The 20080-nt window shown below is 44.4% G+C and overlaps 1 protein-coding gene across 1 annotated transcript; it reads left to right on the top strand.

Moving 5' to 3' along the window:
- Positions 1-992: 992 nt before the first annotated feature.
- On the top strand, positions 993-18785 carry LOC112222626 (NFX1-type zinc finger-containing protein 1). The gene is made up of 14 exons (XM_042305299.1): positions 993-1010; positions 1214-2359; positions 2545-2831; positions 3169-3407; positions 5043-5168; positions 5376-5524; positions 5742-5885; positions 9899-10016; positions 10410-10639; positions 10860-10999; positions 11562-11862; positions 15489-15599; positions 15703-15798; positions 16013-18785. The coding sequence occupies exons 1-14, from the start codon at positions 993-995 to the stop codon at positions 18407-18409; spliced, it is 5502 nt and encodes a 1833-aa protein (XP_042161233.1). The 3' UTR covers positions 18410-18785.
- The last annotated feature ends 1295 nt before the right edge of the window (positions 18786-20080 follow it).

The raw sequence follows: 20080 nt of genomic DNA, 5'->3' as shown, positions 1-20080 counted from the left end.
GTTACACGTGGTCTGTGGTTGTGAAGCCAGTTGGACATACTGTCAAATTCTCTAAAACGACGTTGGAGACGGTGTATGGTAGAGAAATTAACATTCAATTCTTTGATGATAGCACCAGTGGAAATTCTGGCAGTCAGCATGCCTATTGCACGGGTCCTCAACTTGAGGACTCAATCTGTGGCATTGTGTTATGTGACAAAACTGCACATTTTAGAATGGCCTTTTATTGTCCGCCACAAGTTGCACCTGTGTAATGATCATGCTACTAAATCATCTTATTGATATACCACACCTGTCAGGTGGATGGGTTATCTTGGCAAAGGAGAAATGCTCACTAACAAGGATGTAAACAAATTTGTGCACAACATTTTAGGGAAATAAGCTTTTTGTAGGTATGGAACATTTCTGGCATCATTTATTTCCGCTCATGAAACATGGGGACCAACACTTTACATGTTGCATTTATATTTTTCTTCAGTACACAAAATTGTATGTAATATCACAGTCACTTGGTTTACACACTTGGCAAAAAATGGTTTTAATTTCAAAATTAGCAAAGGATTCACTATTTGCATCTTTGCATAACTGTCATAAAAAGACAGTCCATGCTGACATTTTGAGGGTGAAATAATTTGATTTCGAAGGTATACAGATTTAGTTTGATAACATACTGTTACATTGTATCATGTATTCACTGACTGTATCCAAGTGATGTAATTTCTGTCGAAATTAAACCTATGCCATTTCAATGTAATCTCTTGCTGTATCCTTTAGATGGAACACGTCATCCACCACAATATAAAATAATCATGCATAAATATCAAGTTTGCCTCTGTTTTGGAATCTATTTTAAGAAATTGTAAATTCCATTTGTTATAAACATTCAAATTGTGTTGGGTTTCATTACTTGTCTTAGAGGACCAATAGTAAGTCATCCTGAATGGATCCCCCAAACAGAGGGGGGCAACGGAGAGGTAGAGGAGGAGCCAACCATGTCGATCACAGAAGAGGTAAGGAGATTTATTTTTATTTTGGACAGGCAAAACACGATTGGCATTTCCTTCTTTAGATTGATATAGATTTCCCTGTTGTTTGCCTCAGGTGCTGAGGCTGGTCAGAAAGAAGAGGAAGGGATAGCCAACCAAGGGAGAGGGGGAAGAGGTAGGGGGGCCAGGGAAGAGATGAGAGGGGTTAATGGGGGAACCCGAGGGAGGATAGGAGAGTGCGAGATGACAGAGCAGGGAAGGGAAGAGGAAGAGCAGGGGAGGATGCCAGGGGTAAGGGTGGTAGAGCGGGAGGAGGAGGAAGGGAGATAGTGGGAGGCAGAGAAAATAGAGGGGGAGGGAGAGGCAGAGGAGGAGGAGAGAGAGGGGGTGGTAGAGGAAGGGGTGGTAGAGGAAGAGGGGGAGGGAGAGGAAGATCTATAGGCGGTGGCACCCCTCAGGTTCATCCAATTGAGTACAAAACCTTGGAGAAGCTATCAGGGAAAGACCCTTCAGAGGTAGCCATCACTCTGGCCTTGAGCGATGGACTGGAAGCTCTCCTCGACGAGAGAGAGATGCGACAGGACCTTGTTCAGCTTCTCTGCCAAGTATTATGCAAGGCCTTCTTGTCCAAAACCGACCGCCAAACCGTACAGTGCTTGACTAGCTTAATCAAGGATTCCGGATTCCTCCGAACCATCCTGCCCCATTATGTGATGGGAATGGGATCCGAGTTTGACCACACTCGCCGGGAACAATACCCCCAGCACTTGGACAACATCATGACCCTTCTCTCCAAGGTGCTCAGCATCTTCCCAGCTAGCTCTATAAAGGGCGTGTCCATGATAGTGGCCCTCTTCAGACCAGTCATCAACAGCCTGCGAGCCGTGGGGGTGGACGTCCTGGAGCAGACGGTGGAGAACCTGGATAGGATCCAAGGCCTGGTCGAGCACCTCCAGGAGAGAGCCAGGGAGGGCACCCTGAGGTCTGATAACTACTCCTTCATAACCGCCCAGGAAGACGCCCCACCTGGGGAGGCCGACTTCAGGACCCTGCCCATCTACCCCACCCCCAAAGAGTTCCACCAGGACCAGAGATCCTACCTCAGACCCAACCTCATCTCCCAACGCTACGCCAGCGGACTGCTCTACCTGGACACGCACTTCCGGCTCATGCGAGAGGACTTTGTGAGACCTCTTCGAGAGGGCATCCAGCAGCTGATTCAGAGCCAGCAAGACCTGGGCAATAAAGACATCCCGTTGAGAAAGTGCCGCTTTGATGATATCAGAGTGTACTTTGACACTCGACTGGTGGTACCATTGTGCACCCCGTCTGGTTTGGCCTATAAGGTCCAGTTTGACTCCCATCCTCTTAAGGTCAGTGAGTTTGATGAAGAGTAATTGAATAGAAAAATGATAACTTACCAACATTGTGTAGTTATATAACTTAAAATAGTGAGATTATACAATACTCTTTGAAATTACATTAATACATATAATGTTTTTCCATATACGAAGAGTGTATTCAAATATATGCTCATGTTCTTCTCTGTCCCGCACAGTTTGTCCGCTGGCAAAACTCCAAGCGGCTGATATACGGCTCCCTGCTCTGCATGTCCTGTGACAACTTTGACACCTTCCTGTTTGCTACTGTGTCAGACCGGGACCCCAAGGAGCTAGAGAAGGGCTTTGTCCAGCTCAGTTTCTTAGGGGAGAGCAGGCGAGCCCTGGCCGGAGTGGAGGCCCACCAATCCTTCCTCATGGTGGAGACCACAGCCTACTTTGAGGCCTACCGCTACGTCCTCGAAGGGCTGCAGGAGCTGGAGGTAGAGGATCTGCCCTTTCAGAGGTCGGTGTACTGTCTGTCTGGCGTTCTTAATTTCAACAATTAGCTTGTGAATGCACCAGTGTTGTTGATGCTATATGAGATAAAGAGTCGGCTAATCAGCTTTGGGACAAGCTTAAGACAAAATATTGGGTTTTCATCACGCTTTTCTGAAAATGAGACTTACTGATTGTATTGATACAGTTACATGCTTCTGATCTCAAAGTGCTTAACATGGTTTGTGAGTGACTTCATTCTTCCGCCAGCTACTAGATGAATTTGACAGAAATTATGTTCACCACATGTCAATTCTTGTAATGAAGAATGACATTTATGATTTATGACGACATGTAAATTACAGGTATATAGTGGAATGCAGCTCAGACGTCAAACCTCCTGCCTACCTGCCCAGGGCAGATACGTATGACCTGTCTGCTATTGCGGCGCCTGAGTTTAAGAGCAGTATCAAGAGCTTTCACACCCTGGATCCTGAAGCCTGGCCCCCCATGGAGCAGCTGGGGTTGGACGAGTCTCAGATGAGAGCCCTTCAGATCGCACTCACCAAGGAGCTGGCTATCATCCAGGGACCCCCAGGCACAGGTGGGATACATTTTTAATAAGTCATACATATTGAATAGATCATGTTTACGTAAATGTACAGTACCGGTCAAAAGTTTGGACACACCTACTCATTCAAGGGCTTTTCTTTATTTTTTAACAACTATTTTCGACATTGTAGAATAATAGGGAAGACATCAAAACTATGAAATAACACATATGGAATCATGTAGTAACCAAAAAAGTGTTAAATCAAAATATGTTTTATATTCTTCAAAGTAGCCACCCTTTTCCTGGACAGTGTTGCACACGCTTGGCAGTCTCTCAACCAGTTTCATGTGGAATGCTTTTCCAGCAGTCTTCAAGGAGTTCCCACATATGCTGAGCACTTGTTGGCTGCTTTTCCTTCACTCTGCGGTCTAACTCATCCCAAACCATCTCAATTAGGTTGAGGTTAGGTGATTGTGTAGACCAGGTCATCTGATGCAGCACTCCATCACCCTCCTTCTTGGTCAAATAGCCCTTACACAGCCTGGAGGTGTGTTGAGTCATAGTCCCATTGAAAAACAAGTCCGACCAAGCGCAAACCAGATGGGATGGCGTATTGCTGCGGTAGCCATGTTGGTTAAGTGTGCCTTGCATTCTAAATATATCACAGACTGTGTCACCAGAAAAGCACCCCACACCGTTATACCTCTTCCTGCAAGCACCACAGTGGAAACCACACATGTAGAGATCAACTGTCTTTTTTTTTTTTACACCTTTATTTTACTAGGCAAGTCAGTTAAGAACAAATTCTTATTTTCAATGACGGCCTAGGAACAGTGGGTTAACTGCCTGTTCAGGGGCAGAACGACATATTTTGTACCTTGTCAGCTCGGGGATTGGAACTTGCAACCTAACCACTAGGCTACCCTGCCACCCCTAGACACCTACTCTGTGTCTTACAAAGACATGGCGGTTGGAACCAGAAATCTCAAATTTGACTCATCAGACCAAAGCACAGATTTCCACCGGTCTAATGTCCATTGCTCATGTATCTTGGCCCAAGCAAGTTTCTTTTTATTGTTGTCCTTTAGTAGTGGTTTCTTTGCAGCAATTCGACCATGAATTCCTGACTCACGCAGTCTCCTCTGAACAGTTGATGTTGAGATGTGTCTGTTATTTGAACTCTGAAGCATTTATTTGGGCTGCAGATTCTGAGGCTGGTAACTAATAAACTTCTCGTCTGCAGCAGAGGTAAATCTGGGTCTTCCTTTCCTGTGGCGGGTCCTCATGAGAGCCAGTTTCATCATAGCACTTGATGGTTTTTACGACTGCACTTGAAGAAACTTTCAAAGTTCTATGAAATGTTCCGCATTGACTGACCTTCGTGTCTTAAAGTAATGATGGACTCTCGCTTCTCTTTGCTTATTTGAGTTGTTTTTGTCATAATATGGACTTGGTCTTTTGCTACTATTATTATTCTACAATGTAGAAAAGAGTCAAAATAAATAAAAACCCTTGAATGAGCACGTGTGGCCAAACTTTTTACAGGTACTGTATACACATAAAAATGTTCCAGGCCAAATGCTGAGAAATTGTGCCACGTTGCTTCTTGTAACGTCGTCTTTAGGTCAACAGCTCTGCAGGAGTGTAACACTTTTAGACATTTTCTTTCCTTACTCATAATCCCAGGGAAGACCTACACAGGACTAAAGATCGCCCAGGCTCTGCTTACCAATCAGGAGATGGGGAGAGGTTTCACCTCCCCCATGCTGGTGGTTTGTTACACCAACCACGCTCTGGACCAGTTCCTAGAAGGTAGTCCTCCTTTTTTCTCAACATTGCACACATCTCACGCTACTTTTGTGTCTCAAATGAAGTTATTTTCCACCTCAAGCCATACTTGAAGAATCTCAGATGCTGCATACCATAATTTTGTGTTTGACCAAAGATAATTCTGAAGGGCACTTTTGTTGTTGTATGTATGAGCACCTTTTTTAATTTGTTAAACAATGTGTACCATAGGCATCCACAAGTTTCTACCAGACGGTATTGTGAGAGTGGGTGGGCAAAGCAACAGTGAGGTCCTGAAGCGTTTCACCCTGAGAGAGCTGAAAAGCTCCCATTACTTCCGCCGCAACCTACCGCCACATCTTCGCCGTGCCAACAGTGAGGTGAGGCCCAACTTGAAACCTGAAAGTTACACTGACCAATATGTGAACATTTTAGAAATAGTCTTCAAGTGTAAATTGTAAATGTAGCTATTGAAGTGAATGTAGTTCAGATATCATTTCTGTCAGGAATGTAACAGTCAGGTTGGCTATCTTTTGGGAAAAGTCAATCAGCGAAATAATATCACATAGTGATGTTCAGAATATTGTTTCCCCTCAGATCTATGATGCATTGCGGACAGAAGAGACTAAGATCCAGACTCAGTCTGTGCAGCTGGAGTGCAGTCTTCGGGGCGTCCTAAGGGAGCAGTACCTCCAAAAGTTCATCTCAGAGAAACACTGGGATAGCCTGACGCTCCAGCCAGTGAGTCTTTGATAGCACTGTAAAATATAAAGATTTTTAGCCTCTGTCCGACCTTTATAATTACAACTATCAGGCTGGTGACTACTTCTACGACTATAATTAATAGTTCCATCACCACAGCTAGTACTAGAACTATGTACCCGCAATCGCGCGCATGTTGATTTTGTCCACCCACACCAGATGCGATCAGGACACGCAGGTTGAAATATCAGAATGAACTTTGAACCAGCTACAGTGGGGCAAAAAAGTATTTAGTCAGCCAACAATTGTGCAAGTTCTCCCACTTAAAAAGATGAGGGAGGCCTGTAATTTTCATCATAGGTAACATTCAACTATGACAGACAAAATGAGAAAAAAAAATCCAGAAAATCACATTGTAGGATTTTTATTGAATTTATTTAGCAAATTATGGTGGAAAATAAGTATTTGGTCACCTACAAACAAGCAAGATTTCCGGCTCTCACAGACCTGTAACTTCTTCTTTAAGAGGCTCCTCTGTCCTCCACTCGTTACCTGTATTAATGGCACCAGTTTGAACTTGTTATCAGTATAAAAGACACCTGTCCACAACCTCAAACAGTCACACTCCAAACTCCACTATGGCCAAGACCAAAGAGCTGTCAAAGGACACCAGAAACAAAATTGTAGACCTGCACCAGGCTGGGAAGACTGAATCTGCAATAGGTAAGCAGCTTGGTTTGAAGAAATCAACTGTGGGAGCAATTATTAGGAAATGGAAGACAAACAAGACCACTGATAATCTCCCTCGATCTGGGGCTCCACGCAAGATCTCACCCCGTGGGGTCAAAATGATCACAAGAACGGTGAGCAAAAATCCCAGAACCACACGGGGGGACCTAGTGAATGACCTGCAGAGAGCTGGGACCAAAGTAACAAAGCCTACCATCAGTAACACACTACGCCGCCAGGGACTCAACTCCTGCAGTGCCAGACGTGTCCCCCTGCTTAAGCCAGTACATGTCCAGTCCCGTCTGAAGTTTTCTAGAGAGCATTTGGATGATCCAGAAGAAGATTGGGAGAATGCCATATGGTCAGATGAAACCAAAATATAACTTTTTGGTAAAAACTCAACTCGTCGTGTTTGGAGGACAAAGAATGCTGAGTTGCATCCAAAGAATACCATACCTACTGTGAAGCATGGGGGTGGAAACATCATGCTTTGCGGCTGTTTTTCTGAAAAGGGACCAGGACGACTGATCTGTGTAAAGGAAAGAATGAATGGGGCCATGTATCGTGAGATTTTGAGTGAAAACCTCCTTCCATCAGCAAGGGCATTGAAGATGAAACATGGCTGGGTCTTTCAGCATGACAATGATCCCAAACACACCGCCTGGGCAACGAAGGAGTGGCTTTGTAAGAAGCATTTCAAGGTCCTGGAGTGGCCTAGCCAGTCTCCAGATCTCAACCCCATAGAAAATCTTTGGAGGGAGTTGAAAGTCTGTGTTGCTCAGCAACAGCCCCAAAACATCACTGCTCTAGAGGAGATCTGCATGGAGGAATGGGCCAAAATACCAGCAACAGTGTGTGAAAACCTTGTGAAGACTTAGAGAAAACATTTGACCTCTGTCATTGCCAACAAAGGGTATATAACAAAGTATTGTGATAAACTTTTGTTCTTGACCAAATACTTTATTTTCCACCATAATTTGCAAATAAATTCATTATAAATCATACAATGTGATTTTCTGGATTTTTTTCTCTCTCATTTTGTCTGTCATAGTGGAAGTGTACCTATGATGAAAATTACAGGCTTCTCTCATCTTTTTAAGTGGGAGAACTTGCACAATTGGTGGCTGACTAAATACTTTTTTGCCCCACTGTATATTAATTTGGGGACAGGTCGAAAAGCCTTAAACATTTACGGCACTTTAGCTAGCTAGCTTGCTGTTGCTAGCTAATTTGTCCTGGGATATAAACATTGGATTGTTATTTTACCTGAAATGCACAAGGTCCTCTACTCCAACAATTAATCCACAGATAAAAGGGTAAAATTAGTTTGTTTCTAGTTATCCCTCCTTCAGGCTTCTTCTTTGGACTTCATATGGCGTTTGGCAACCAACGTTAAGGTGCATTACTACCACCAACTGGACTGGAGTGTGGGCCTCAGTTCTTCTTTCATTCCCCCACGTGGGTATATCCTCCTAAAAACCAATGAGGAGATAGGAGAAGTGGGACTTGCAGCGCATCAAGTGTCACAAATAGAACCAACTTCTATTTTAGCACCTGGCTACGCAGACATGTGCGAACAGTATGGGTGCAACGATTGAAAAACATGTTTGCGTACTTTTACTTTGCAATGCTCTCGCATGCGACACCGGCGGTGTGTTCAGCATGTAAATGACTACTGACCCGTAGCACTCACGTCTGTAGCCATGAAGTGCTTTGAAAGGCTGGTTATGGCTCACATTAACACCATCATCCCAGAAACCCTAGACCCACTCCAATTTGCATACCGCCCCAACAGATCCACAGATGATGCAATCTCTAATGCACTCTACTATGCCCATTCCCAGCTGGACAAAAGGAACACTTACGCGAGAATTCTGTTCATTGACTATAGCTCAGCATTCAGCACCATAGTGCCCTCAAAGCTCATCATTAAGCTAAGGACCCTGGGACTAAACACCTCCCTCTGCAACTGGATCCTGGTCTTCCTGATGGGCCGTCCTCAGATGGTAAGGGTTGGCAACAACACATCTGCCACGCTGATCCTCAACACGGGGGCCCCTCAGGGGTGAGTGCTTAGTCTCCTCCTGTACTTCCTGTTCACACATGACTGTGTGGCCAAGCACGACTCCAACACCATCATTAAGTTAACCGACGACACAACAGTGGCAGGCCTGATCACCGACAAGAGTAAGATAGCCTATAGGGAGGAGGTCAGAGATCTGGAAGTGTGGTGCCAGGACCACAACCTCTCCCTCAATGTGATCAAGACAAAGGAGATGATCGTGGACTACAGGAAAAGGATGGCCGAGCACTCCCCCATTCTCATTGAACGGGGCTGTAGTGGAGCAGGTTGAGAGCTATCGTGGTCCAAACACCTCAGTCGTGAAGAGGGCACGACAATGCTTATTCCCCCTGAGGAGACTGAAAAGATTTGGCATGGGTCCTCAGATCCTCAAAAAGTTCTACAGCTGCACCATCAAGAGCATCCTGACTGTTTGCATCACTGCCTGGTATGACAACTGCTTGGCCTCCGACCGCAAGGCGCTACAGAGGGTAGTGTGTACGGCCCTGTACATCACTGGGGCCAAGCTTCCTGCCATCCAGGACCTCTATACCAGGCAGTGTCAGAGGAAGGCCCTAAAAATTGCCAAAGACTCCAGTGACCCTAGTCATAGACTGTTCTCTCTGCTACCGCACGGCAAGCGGTACCGGAGCGCCAATTCTAGGTCCAAGAGGCTTCTTAACAGCTTCTACCCCCAAGCCATAAGACTTCTGAACAGCTAATCAAATGGCTACCTGGACTATTTGAATTGACCCCCCCCCCTTTTTTTATGCTGCTGCTACTCGCTGTTTATTATCTATACATAGTCACTTTACCCCAACCTACATGTACATATTACTTCAATTACCTCGACTAACCTGTACCCCCGCACATTGACTAGGTACCGGTACCCCCTGTATATATTGTTATTTTATTTTATTGTTGCTCTTTTATTTGTTACTTTAGTTTATTTAGGAAATATTTGTTCTTAACTATTATTTTTCTTCACTGCATTGTTGTTTAAGGGCTTGTAAGTAAGCATTTCACGGTAAGGTCTACACTTGTTGTATTCTGAGCATGTGACAAATACAATTTGATTTGATGTTATCGTCGGATAGGACAACTAATATGAGTACGCTAACCCCAACTGCCTCTACAAGGCATGAGATTCAAAAAGTAGGTCTGGCATTCCCAGAAAAGCTTTATGAAACGATGTTGAACTGTGGTAATCTGTCATTGGCCATAGAGGAGACAATACTTACTATTAATATGTAATCCTCAGGCATTGGATGGCTTTGAGAGCTATGGTGGGAAGAAGCCGTCTCTTGTTATGGAGTGGCTGGGATTAGGTTTCACTGTCTTCCAGCAGAGGACGCCACATCCTCAAAATTGCAATGCAGGTGAGAAGCCACTGCAGTACCACAGAGCGTAGACAAGACAACATGATCACACAGATAATAAATGGAACAGGTGCAGAGAAATGCTTCTCTTTGTGGGATTGTATTTGTCAACCTTGCTTGTGAATATATTATTCATGTAGCTATTAACACAAGCATTTCGCTGCTCCTGCGATAACATCTACAAATCTGTGTAGGTGACCAATAAACTTTGATTTTATTTATTTTATTTAGTCTCTTTGAACTCTTTGTTTCATTTAAAGCTCCCTTTGATCCTAACTGAAACTATACTGGGGGGAGAGTTCAGTGCTCATGTTCATGTTGAGAGAACTACTAGGAAGTTAGAAACTGTGGTCCTCACTCCTCACCCATTTTCACCTCTCTTTTTTATGATAGATGTGGAAATGGACGAAGCTGAAGAGGAAGAGGACGACCTGATCGAGATAGCGGAGGAGGCAGACCTGATCCAGGCGGAACGCTTTGTAGAAGCCTCAAACACGCATCATGGTCGGGATGAAGATCTTAGAAAGACGGAGGAGATAGTCAGAGACATGGCGGAACTGATGCTGGCCATGAACCTGGAGAACATCGAGATACAGGCAGAGCAGAGTGAAGAAGGCTGGGAGGTGAGAACCATTTAATTAACCTTGAGCCAACAACATAACCAAAAGACGTTGCATGATAAATCGTGTGAATCATAAACCAATTGAGTTGCTTATGGATTTCAAATTGACAACCTCCTGCTTTAAAGTATTGAGCTTAGGAGTATTGTAGAAAGACAGGTGCTGAGTTAAAGTGTTGTCAAAGTTATTTGAAAAGCCTGCGTGTCTCTCTGTATGTGTGCAGATGCAGCGGGTACAGAAGAGGAAGATGAAACATCGTATTAGGAGGGAGCTGGGCAGGAGCTCAGCCGTGAGTGAGGATGAGGAGGACACCATTCTGGATGTGTGGGCTCTCAGTCTGCCAGACAGATGGAGACTGTACCGGTAATACCCCCCCCGCGCATCCCCTAGGCAACAGCATTCTGCTAGAGCGTTTATTCCCATTGAGCATAATTATGTCAACTAATTAGAGAAAATGTATGCACTGATCCCCTCACCTCAAAGGCAAGATTTTGCTCTATAAAACGTTCTGTCACTGTGGCAATGTAACTGTGCTTAGCTTGTGAATGCAAAGTCATCATGGCCACACAGACCACACAGGTGTGCACTTGGCTTGATCTGACTGGGGAAAGACTAGTGCAAGGCTCAGTTGTGTGCCGGCCAAAAAGCTATCTTGGATTAAACCCCAAAATGTAATGTTAAGCCACAGCTTCAGCCTGTTTGATTGACTCCGTCAATCACACAAGTAATAAAGGACTCTGCTCAATGCATTATTACGAATCGCAGATATTCTGATTTTGATTGTGCTGTATGATTATGTCTGGTAAACACAACTTGTTCTATGGGTTTTATATCATTCTTATGACATACTTATTTCGACTATATAAGTGGTCTTGCAGTGAAATGCTGCTCAATGACGTAATCTACTGCTGCTCTGTGTCTGCAGGTTATGGGTGAGGCGTTACCGGACAGAGCTGCGTACGCGAGCCCAGCAGGCGGAGCAGGACTATCAGGACGCAGCCGAGCGTCTGGCTGAGATTCGTCTCCGTGAGGACTTATGTGTCCTGAAGGATGCCAAGGTCATCGGCATGACGACTACGGGGGCTGCTAGATGCCGCAAAGCTTTGCAGGAAGTGAGTCCCCGCCTGGTGATCGTGGAAGAGGCGGCAGAGGTACTGGAGGCCCACACCATCACCACTCTGAGCCAGGCTTGCCAGCATCTCATCCTCATTGGAGACCACCAACAGGTACAGGACACTCATTGGTTAGGCATGGTCAACTCCTTCTTAAAGATTTCACTGTTATTCCATTAAATCCAGGAATTCAACTGGACATCGTGCTTGAACATTTTTCAAGTTCATAATGTAAACTGGGCTTTTTTAAAATTGAAAGTCCATGGTCATTTTCATTTCTTAATTGGCTGGGATTTAAATGCAATCAACATCCAACTCTGCGTGGAGCTAAACTACGAGTTCATCCAGCACACCCAGCTATAAGGTCTTAAATAACTTGACTTAATTCCTTTTAGCTCTGAGTGAATACAGTGTCGTCAGTAAGTATTCACACTCCTTGACTCCATATTTTGTTGTGTTACAGCCTGAATATAAAATTGATTAAATATACATCTTGTGTCACTGGCCTACACAATATACCCCATCATGTCAAAGTGGAATTACGTATTCAACCACTTTGTTATGGTAAGCCTAAATAAGTTCAGGAGTAATAATTAGCTTAACAAGTCACATAAGTTGCATGGACTCTGTGTGCAATCATAGTGTGTAACATGATTTTTGAATGAGTACCTCATCTCTGTAACCCACACATACAATGATCTATAAGATCCCTCAGTCGAGCAGTGAATTTCAAACACAGATTCAACCACGAAGATCAGGGAGGTTTTTTTCAATGCCTCGTAAAGAAAAGTACCTATTGGTAGATGGGTAGTGCTGAACAATTTTCTTTTTTTAAACAACTAATTGATCAACATTAGTTCAATTATTTGAATTCCATTTAGTTAATATTTTTTTCTGTGAACTCAATGTGCACCTTGCACAGAGATAAATCAGATCCAGTAGGAAGTTGTAGTTTCCAACAGGCCAATATTTTACATAGTATTCACATAAAATGTGGAAATGAACTACAGTGACCATAATTCATTGTGCATCTACTTATCCATTCTGCGTTTATTTTACGTCTGCTACGGAATAGACAAGAATGCGCAATCGTGACGGTATATAGAGAGCAGCTGTTGCTATGCGAGGTACACTACATGGCCAAAAGTATGTGGACACCTGCTCGTCGAACATCTCATTCCAAAGTCATGGACATTAATATGGAGTTGGTCCCCTCTTTGCTGCTACTGTATAACAGCCTCCATTCTTCTGGGAAGGCTTTCCACTAGATGTTGGAACATTGCTGCAGGGACTTGCTTCCATTCAGCCACAAGCGCATTAGTGAGGTCGGGCACTGCAGTTGGGCAATAAAGCCTGGCTCTCAGTCGGCGTTCCAATTAATCACAAAGGTTTTTGATGGGGTTGAGGTCAGGGCTCTGTGCAGGCCAGTCAAGTTCTTCCACACCACTCTCTACAAGCCATTTCTGTATTGACCACGCTTTGTGCACTGGGGCATTGTCAGGCTGAAACAGGAAGGGGCCTAGCCCAAACTGTTGCCACAAAGTTGGAAGCACAGAATTGTTTAGAATATTATTGTATGCTGTAGCGTTAAGATTTCCCTTCACTGGAACTAAGGGGCCTAGCCTGAACCATGAAAAACAGCCCCAGACCATTATTCCTCCTCCACCAAACTTTACAGTTGGCACTATGCATTCGAGCAGGTAGCGTTCTCCTGGCATCCGCCAAACCCACATTCGTCCATCGGACTGCCAGATTCATTCCAGAGAATGCGTTTCCACTGCTCCAGAGTCCAATGGCGGCAAGGTTTACACCACTCCAGCTGATGCTTTGCATTGCGCATGGTGATCTTAGGCTTGTGTGGCTGCTTGGCAATGGAAACTAATTTTATGAAGCTTCTGATGAAATGTTCTTGTCCCGGTCTTGTTCTGTGAGCTTGTGTGGCCTACCATTTCTCGGCTGAGCCGTTATTGCTCCTAGACGTTTCCACTTCACAATAACAGCACGTACAGTTGACGGGGCAGCTCTAGCAGGGCAGAAATTTGACCAACTGACTTGTTGGAAAGGTGGCATCCTATGACGGTGCCATGTTGAAAGTCACTGAGGTCTTCAGTAAGGTCATTCTCCTGCCAATGTTTGTCTATGGAGATTGCATGGCTGTGTGCTTGATTTTATACACCTGTTAGCAATGGGTGTGGATGATATAGCTGAATCCACTAATTTGAAGGGGTGTCTACATACTTTTGGAGAAGTAGCGTATCTCTACCTGAAAATACATAAAAGTATGCCTTATTTACTTTGAAGATCTCCAGAATAGTGATTTTGTCAGACAGCATAGGCAGCAGCTCAATAGAGATGTGATGATGACTTGGAATAAAATAATAAAGTCATCAAATAAAACAAATGAAATATGAGCAACTGAAATATTTTAGTAAAGTAATGTGAATAAATGATGGTTAATAAGTGATAAGCAGTAATAGGCAGTCACTACTATCAACACAAGGCCAAATCGACACTGGAGTTGCTTACCACGAAGACCGTGAATGTTCCTGAGTGGCCAAATTACAGTTGACTTAAATCTGCTTGAAAATCTATGGCAAATTATTATTTTTTGTCTAGCAATGATCAACAACTAATTGGACAGAGCTTGAAGAATTTTTAAAATAATAATTGGGCAAATGTTGCATTATCCAGGTGTGGAAAGCTAATAGAGATTTACCCAGAAAGACAGCTGTAATTGCTGTCAAAGGTCCTTCTATAAAGTATTGACTCAGTGGTGGGAGACCCATGAGGCGGGGTCATGTTTTGGAGGACGCATGGCTCTCGACCTACGTCTCTCCCGAGTCCATACTGGAGTTACTGCGATGGGACAAGACTGTAACTACCAATTAAATATCACGAAATTGGTGAGAAAAAAGGGTAAAACCTACCCCTAAAAATAAAAAATATACACATTTTTTTCTCAGAGTTTATTTGCATATACACTGAGTGTACAAAACATGACATAGACTGACCTGGTGAATCCAGGTTGAAGCTATGATCCCTTATTGTCACTTGTTAAATCCACTTCAATCAGTGTAAATGAAGGGTAGGAGACAGGTTAAAGAAGGATTTTTAATCCTTGAGACAAGTGAGACATGGTTTGTGTATGTGTGCCATTCAGAGTGTGAATGGGCAAGACGAAAGATTTAAGTGCCTTTGAACGGGGTATGGTAGTAGGTGCTAGGCGGACCAGTTTGTGTCAAGAACTGCAACGCTGCTGTTTTTTTATGCTCAACAGTTTCCCGTGTGTATCAAAAATGGTCCACCACCCAAAGGACATCCAGCCAAATTGACACAACTGTGGGAAGCATTGGAGCCAACACGGGCCTGTATCCTTGTGGAATGCTTTCAAAACCTTTTAAGAGTCCATGCCCCAATGAATTGAGACTTCTTCTGAGGGAAAAAGGGGGTGGGGGCGGTGGGAACTCAATAATAGGAAGGTGTTCCTAAAGCTTGGTATACTCAGTGTATATTTTCATACTCTTTACTTTATTACATTTATTTGACAGGGACAATGCATATTAAAATCAACATTTCTGCAAATGTTTCAGGTTTACTGAGCAGCATATTAAAAACAGTGATCTTCTCAACTCTATTGTCTGTTTATATTGTCTAAAACTGTTGAAATGAGGTGGTCCATGCCATCCTCTCTTGAGGTTCAGGGGTACTTATGTAGCTTGCAACCTCCATTGTCCCCCTAGCTCCGGCCCAGTGCAACAGTGTTTGACCTGGCCAAGAACTTCAATCTTGAAGTGTCCATGTTTGAGAGGCTGATCAAGATGGACTTTCCGTATGTCAGACTTAACTACCAGGTATGTGTGGGAATCTGTAGGGAAGTTTACATAGATAAACCAATTGCCCTTGTTCTTCATTCACCATTGACCAATCCTCTCACTCTGGGTCTATCCTACACAGCATCGCATGAGGCCAGACATTGCCCGTCTCATAGTCCCTCACATCTACTCTGAGCTGGAGAACCACCCCTCAGTGATGGACTTTGAGAATGTTAAGGTAAATAAATGCATACATAAATGAATGCACACAGATTTTTGACCTGGTAGTTTCCCTCCTAGCAGGAGTACATTTGAAGATGTTTATCAATACATTTCCCCATGTGGTCAATTCAATGTACCATTAATAAAGCATGATAAACCGTCCATGTGTGGGCTTTAGAAGTTAGTTGCCATCCAATATACATTATATTCAACCCCCCGTTGTCTTGCAGGGGCTTCAATCAAACATGTTCTTTGTGGAGCATAATTATCATGAAGAGGAGATCAAGGATGGAAAAAGTCACCAGAACCGCCACGAGGCCCTCTTTGTGGTAGCGCTGTGTCGCTACCTCTTGTTACAGGACTACCAGCCGTTCCAGATCACCATCCTCACCACTTACACAGGCCAACTCCACTGTCTGCGCAACCTCATGCCAGCCAAAGAGTTCAATGGGGTCAAAGTTCATGTTGTTGACAAATATCAAGGGGAGGAGAATGATATTGTCCTGCTGTCCCTGGTTCGAAGTAACAAACAGGGGAAGGTGGGTTTCTTGAACATCCCCAACCGTGTCTGTGTAGCCCTGTCAAGGGCTAAGAAGGGCCTCTACTGCATTGGAAACATGGACATGTTGGGAAAGGTAAAGCTCTGGAGCAACATCCTGCACATGCTGCGAGAGAAGGACCAAGTGGGCCCTGCAATGACTTTGTGCTGTCAGAACCACCCTGAGCGACACATTAAAGTGTCCTGCGGAGACGACTTCAAACAAGCTCCCGAGGGAGGCTGCAACCTGCCCTGTGAGTTCCGCTTGAACTGTGGTCACGTGTGCTCCAGTGCCTGCCACCCGTACGACCAAGAGCACAACAAGTACACATGCAACAAAAAGTGCCAGAAGGTCCTTTGTGAGCTGGGGCATCGATGCCAACGTCAGTGCTACCAGGAGTGCCCTACTGACTGCCTTAAGCAGGTAGAAAAGATTGTACCACAGTGCCAGCACAAGCAGATGGTGCCCTGTCACCAGGCTCCGGAGAAGTTTGTGTGCCTGGAGCCCTGTCAGCAGAAGCTCATGTGTGGGCATCCATGTGCCTTGGTGTGTGGGGAGTCCTGCACCACCACCTGCATGGTGATGGTCACATTGGAGCTCAAATGTGGACACAAGCAAGAAGATCCCTGTCATTATAAGAGCTCTACCATACAGCCAGAATGCAGGACACATTGCACACAGATGCTGAAGTGTGGCCACCCCTGTCCTGGTTCCTGCCAGAGGTGCCACCAGGGCCGCTTCCACATGGGCTGTTTCCACCAATGTGATCGCCTCCTAGTCTGCTCCCATAAGTGTCGGGAGCCCTGTACACGTGGATGCCCACCCTGTCAAATGCGCTGTGAGAATCGCTGCATCCATAGTGTCTGTATGAAGCCATGCGGCCAGCCCTGTGCCCCCTGCATAGAGCCTTGTGCCTGGAAGTGCCCTCATCAGCGCTGCAGCAAGCTTTGCCATGAGCCTTGTGACCGTCCACCATGCACCCAACCCTGTACCAAAACCTTGCACTGTGGGCACCCATGCATCGGCCTGTGTGGAGACCCTTGCCCCAACAAGTGTCGTGTTTGCCACCACGAGGAGGTAACAGAGATCTTCTTTGGTACGGAGGACGATGTTGAGGCCTGTTTCATTCAGCTAGAGGACTGCGGACACTTGTTTGAGTCCACGTCCATGGACACATACATGGGAATGGATGAGAACCAGCAGGCTACCGGAATAAAGTTGAAGGAGTGCCCCAAGTGTCGCACACCCATCCGCAGGAATCTCCGGTACGGGGCTCATGTCAACCGGAGTCTGGTGGAAATTGAAAAAGTGAAGGAGAAGATTAATGGAACACAGTCAGATATTGAGGCACAGAAGGTGGTCCTTAAGCAGCAATGGATTGACAAGGAGGACTTGCTAAGGTACCTACCTATGGAGTACATACAGATCAGAGATACACTGAGAGCCTCCAACCTCACAGCAAATGAACTATGGATCACTGAGAACAAGATGGCCTTACTTGAGAGACTGAACAAGCTGCTGAAGATTCGTAGGGGACACATGTCAAGCGTAGAAACCTTTTACTTTGACGAGAAGGTTCCAGAGTTCCTGAGGTGGCTGATGGATCATCACCAAAAGTTCTCAGAGCAGCAGGCATCTGATCTGCAGAGCGAGCTACAGAGGCTCTCCTTTTTGGCGGAGCTTAACGCCCGCTGCAAGATGGCTAATGGAACAGGCCTTAGGGTCCACGTCCAGGCTGAGGTCAGAGCCATGAGGAAGGTTCTGGAGAGAATGCAGCCATTCACTCAGCAAGACAAGGACTTGGTAAAGCAAGCACTTAAAGAACTGGATAAAAAGCTACCAAGCACTGGCCTGGGGATCACTGATGAAGAAAGGATGATGATTGTTAAAGCTATCAACCTGAGTGTTGGACACTGGTACAAGTGTCCCAACAATCACATCTACGCCATCGGAGAATGTGGACGGGCCATGGAGCAAAGCAACTGCCCAGAATGCAATGCTACGATTGGTGGAGCAAGCCATGCTCTGGTGAGTGGCAACAGAGTGGCTTCAGAGATGGATGGGGGCGCAAGAGTCCGAAGTCAATAATGTACTGAACTTTGATCTGATGCACCTTGATGATTAAAAGCAGATTGTTTTCAGTTTAATTGTGACTTGTCATAACTGATGTGACAGTTATCACAATTGGTACTCCAGAAAGCATAGCTGTATTAATTGATATATTTAATTCTGAAATTACAGTAAATTATTAATTGAATGTGATGAAATGAATCTGCTTCGCGAAGTATAATACATATTCATTTTTATTTCGCAGAGGTGAGGTTTAATAATGTCACCCCAGAGTACAATACTGCAATTATATGTGACTTTTTGCTACTGTATCTGTGTGATCTTGAAAGTTGAAAATTAACGATTGATCAAAAAAAATCATTACACACGGTACAATAAAGAATTATGCAAACGATTAGACTGGATTTTTATGTGTGATGATGGGCCTACATTTTTAGACAACTGAGTGTTTTTTTCTAGTCACACCAATGGATGGCAGCAGTGTATTGTTAATTTAACAAAGAGTTGACTTGATACTTGCCATTTTGGCCTTTTACACAAATGTAATACAATTATCTGAGATGATCCAATATGTTTGCAAAATGATTTTCTAACACACACATTCACGCATTAATCATGCAGCTGACTCAGTTCATATAATGTGATAAAGGGGCTGAAAAACAACTCTGGCATGAAAAGAAAACACTGTAAAAGTAAGTAATATTCACACACTTGTGCACAAACCAAGTGTTCAGGATACAAAGTGCTGGATACTGTATGTACTTTGGGGGAACCCATATTATTTTTTCTACTGTCTGCAACTTGATATGAGAAATGGCTGTTATTTGAATAGCACTGGGAAAAGAGCAGAGATGAGATGTGGGCAGGGTGAGCATCCACAACATCCTTGCATGGAGTAGATTAGGGTTAGTGTCTCTCCCATTTTGATCTGGTTAATTATGGAGATAAACTGAAACTCCACTTTGTGTCTTGGACATTGGCCATTTATTTAAATTAGGATAGGCTTACTTTATGTATTAGTTGAATACATTTACTGAACATTTTGTTAACTGAGTTATAGCGTATTTGACCCTAACCTGTAAGTGATGGTCAGGTGACTAGGTGGCAGGGCAGAGGGGTTTGACTTGGCGTAGACCCGTCCAGAGACAACCCTTACTCCCTAGGCACTTAAGGCACTGGCAGATCAGATCAGTGTAAGCAATATATAATGAACAATGGTCCAATGTTTCATGAGCTGAAATAAAAGATCCCAGAAATGTTCCATATACACAAAAAGCTGTGGGCACAAATTTGTTTACATCCCTGTTAATGAGCATTTCTCCTTTGCCAAGGTAATCCATCCACCTGACAGGTGTAGAATATCAAAAAGCTGTCAGAAACCATCTTAGGGAAGCCCATCTGCGTTCTCGCCGTCCTCACCAGGGTCGTGACCTGACTGCAGTTTGGCGTCGTAACTGACTTCAGTGGGCAAATGATCACCTTCAATGGCCAATTTCGCAAGAATCTGTACACAATTCCTGGAAGCTGAAAATGTCCCAGTTCTTCCACGGGCTGCATACACACCAGACATGTCACCCTTTGAGCATGTTTGGGATGCTCTGGATCGATGTGTACAACAGCATGGGACAACATTTCAGCCTGATCAACTCTATGTGAAGGAGATGAGGCAAATGTTGGTCTCACCAGATA

This window comes from Oncorhynchus tshawytscha, linkage group LG02 (assembly GCF_018296145.1).
Source record: "Oncorhynchus tshawytscha isolate Ot180627B linkage group LG02, Otsh_v2.0, whole genome shotgun sequence".
Classification (NCBI taxonomy): Eukaryota; Metazoa; Chordata; class Actinopteri; order Salmoniformes; family Salmonidae; genus Oncorhynchus; species Oncorhynchus tshawytscha.
This window is presented reverse-complemented; position numbering and strand designations above follow the sequence as displayed.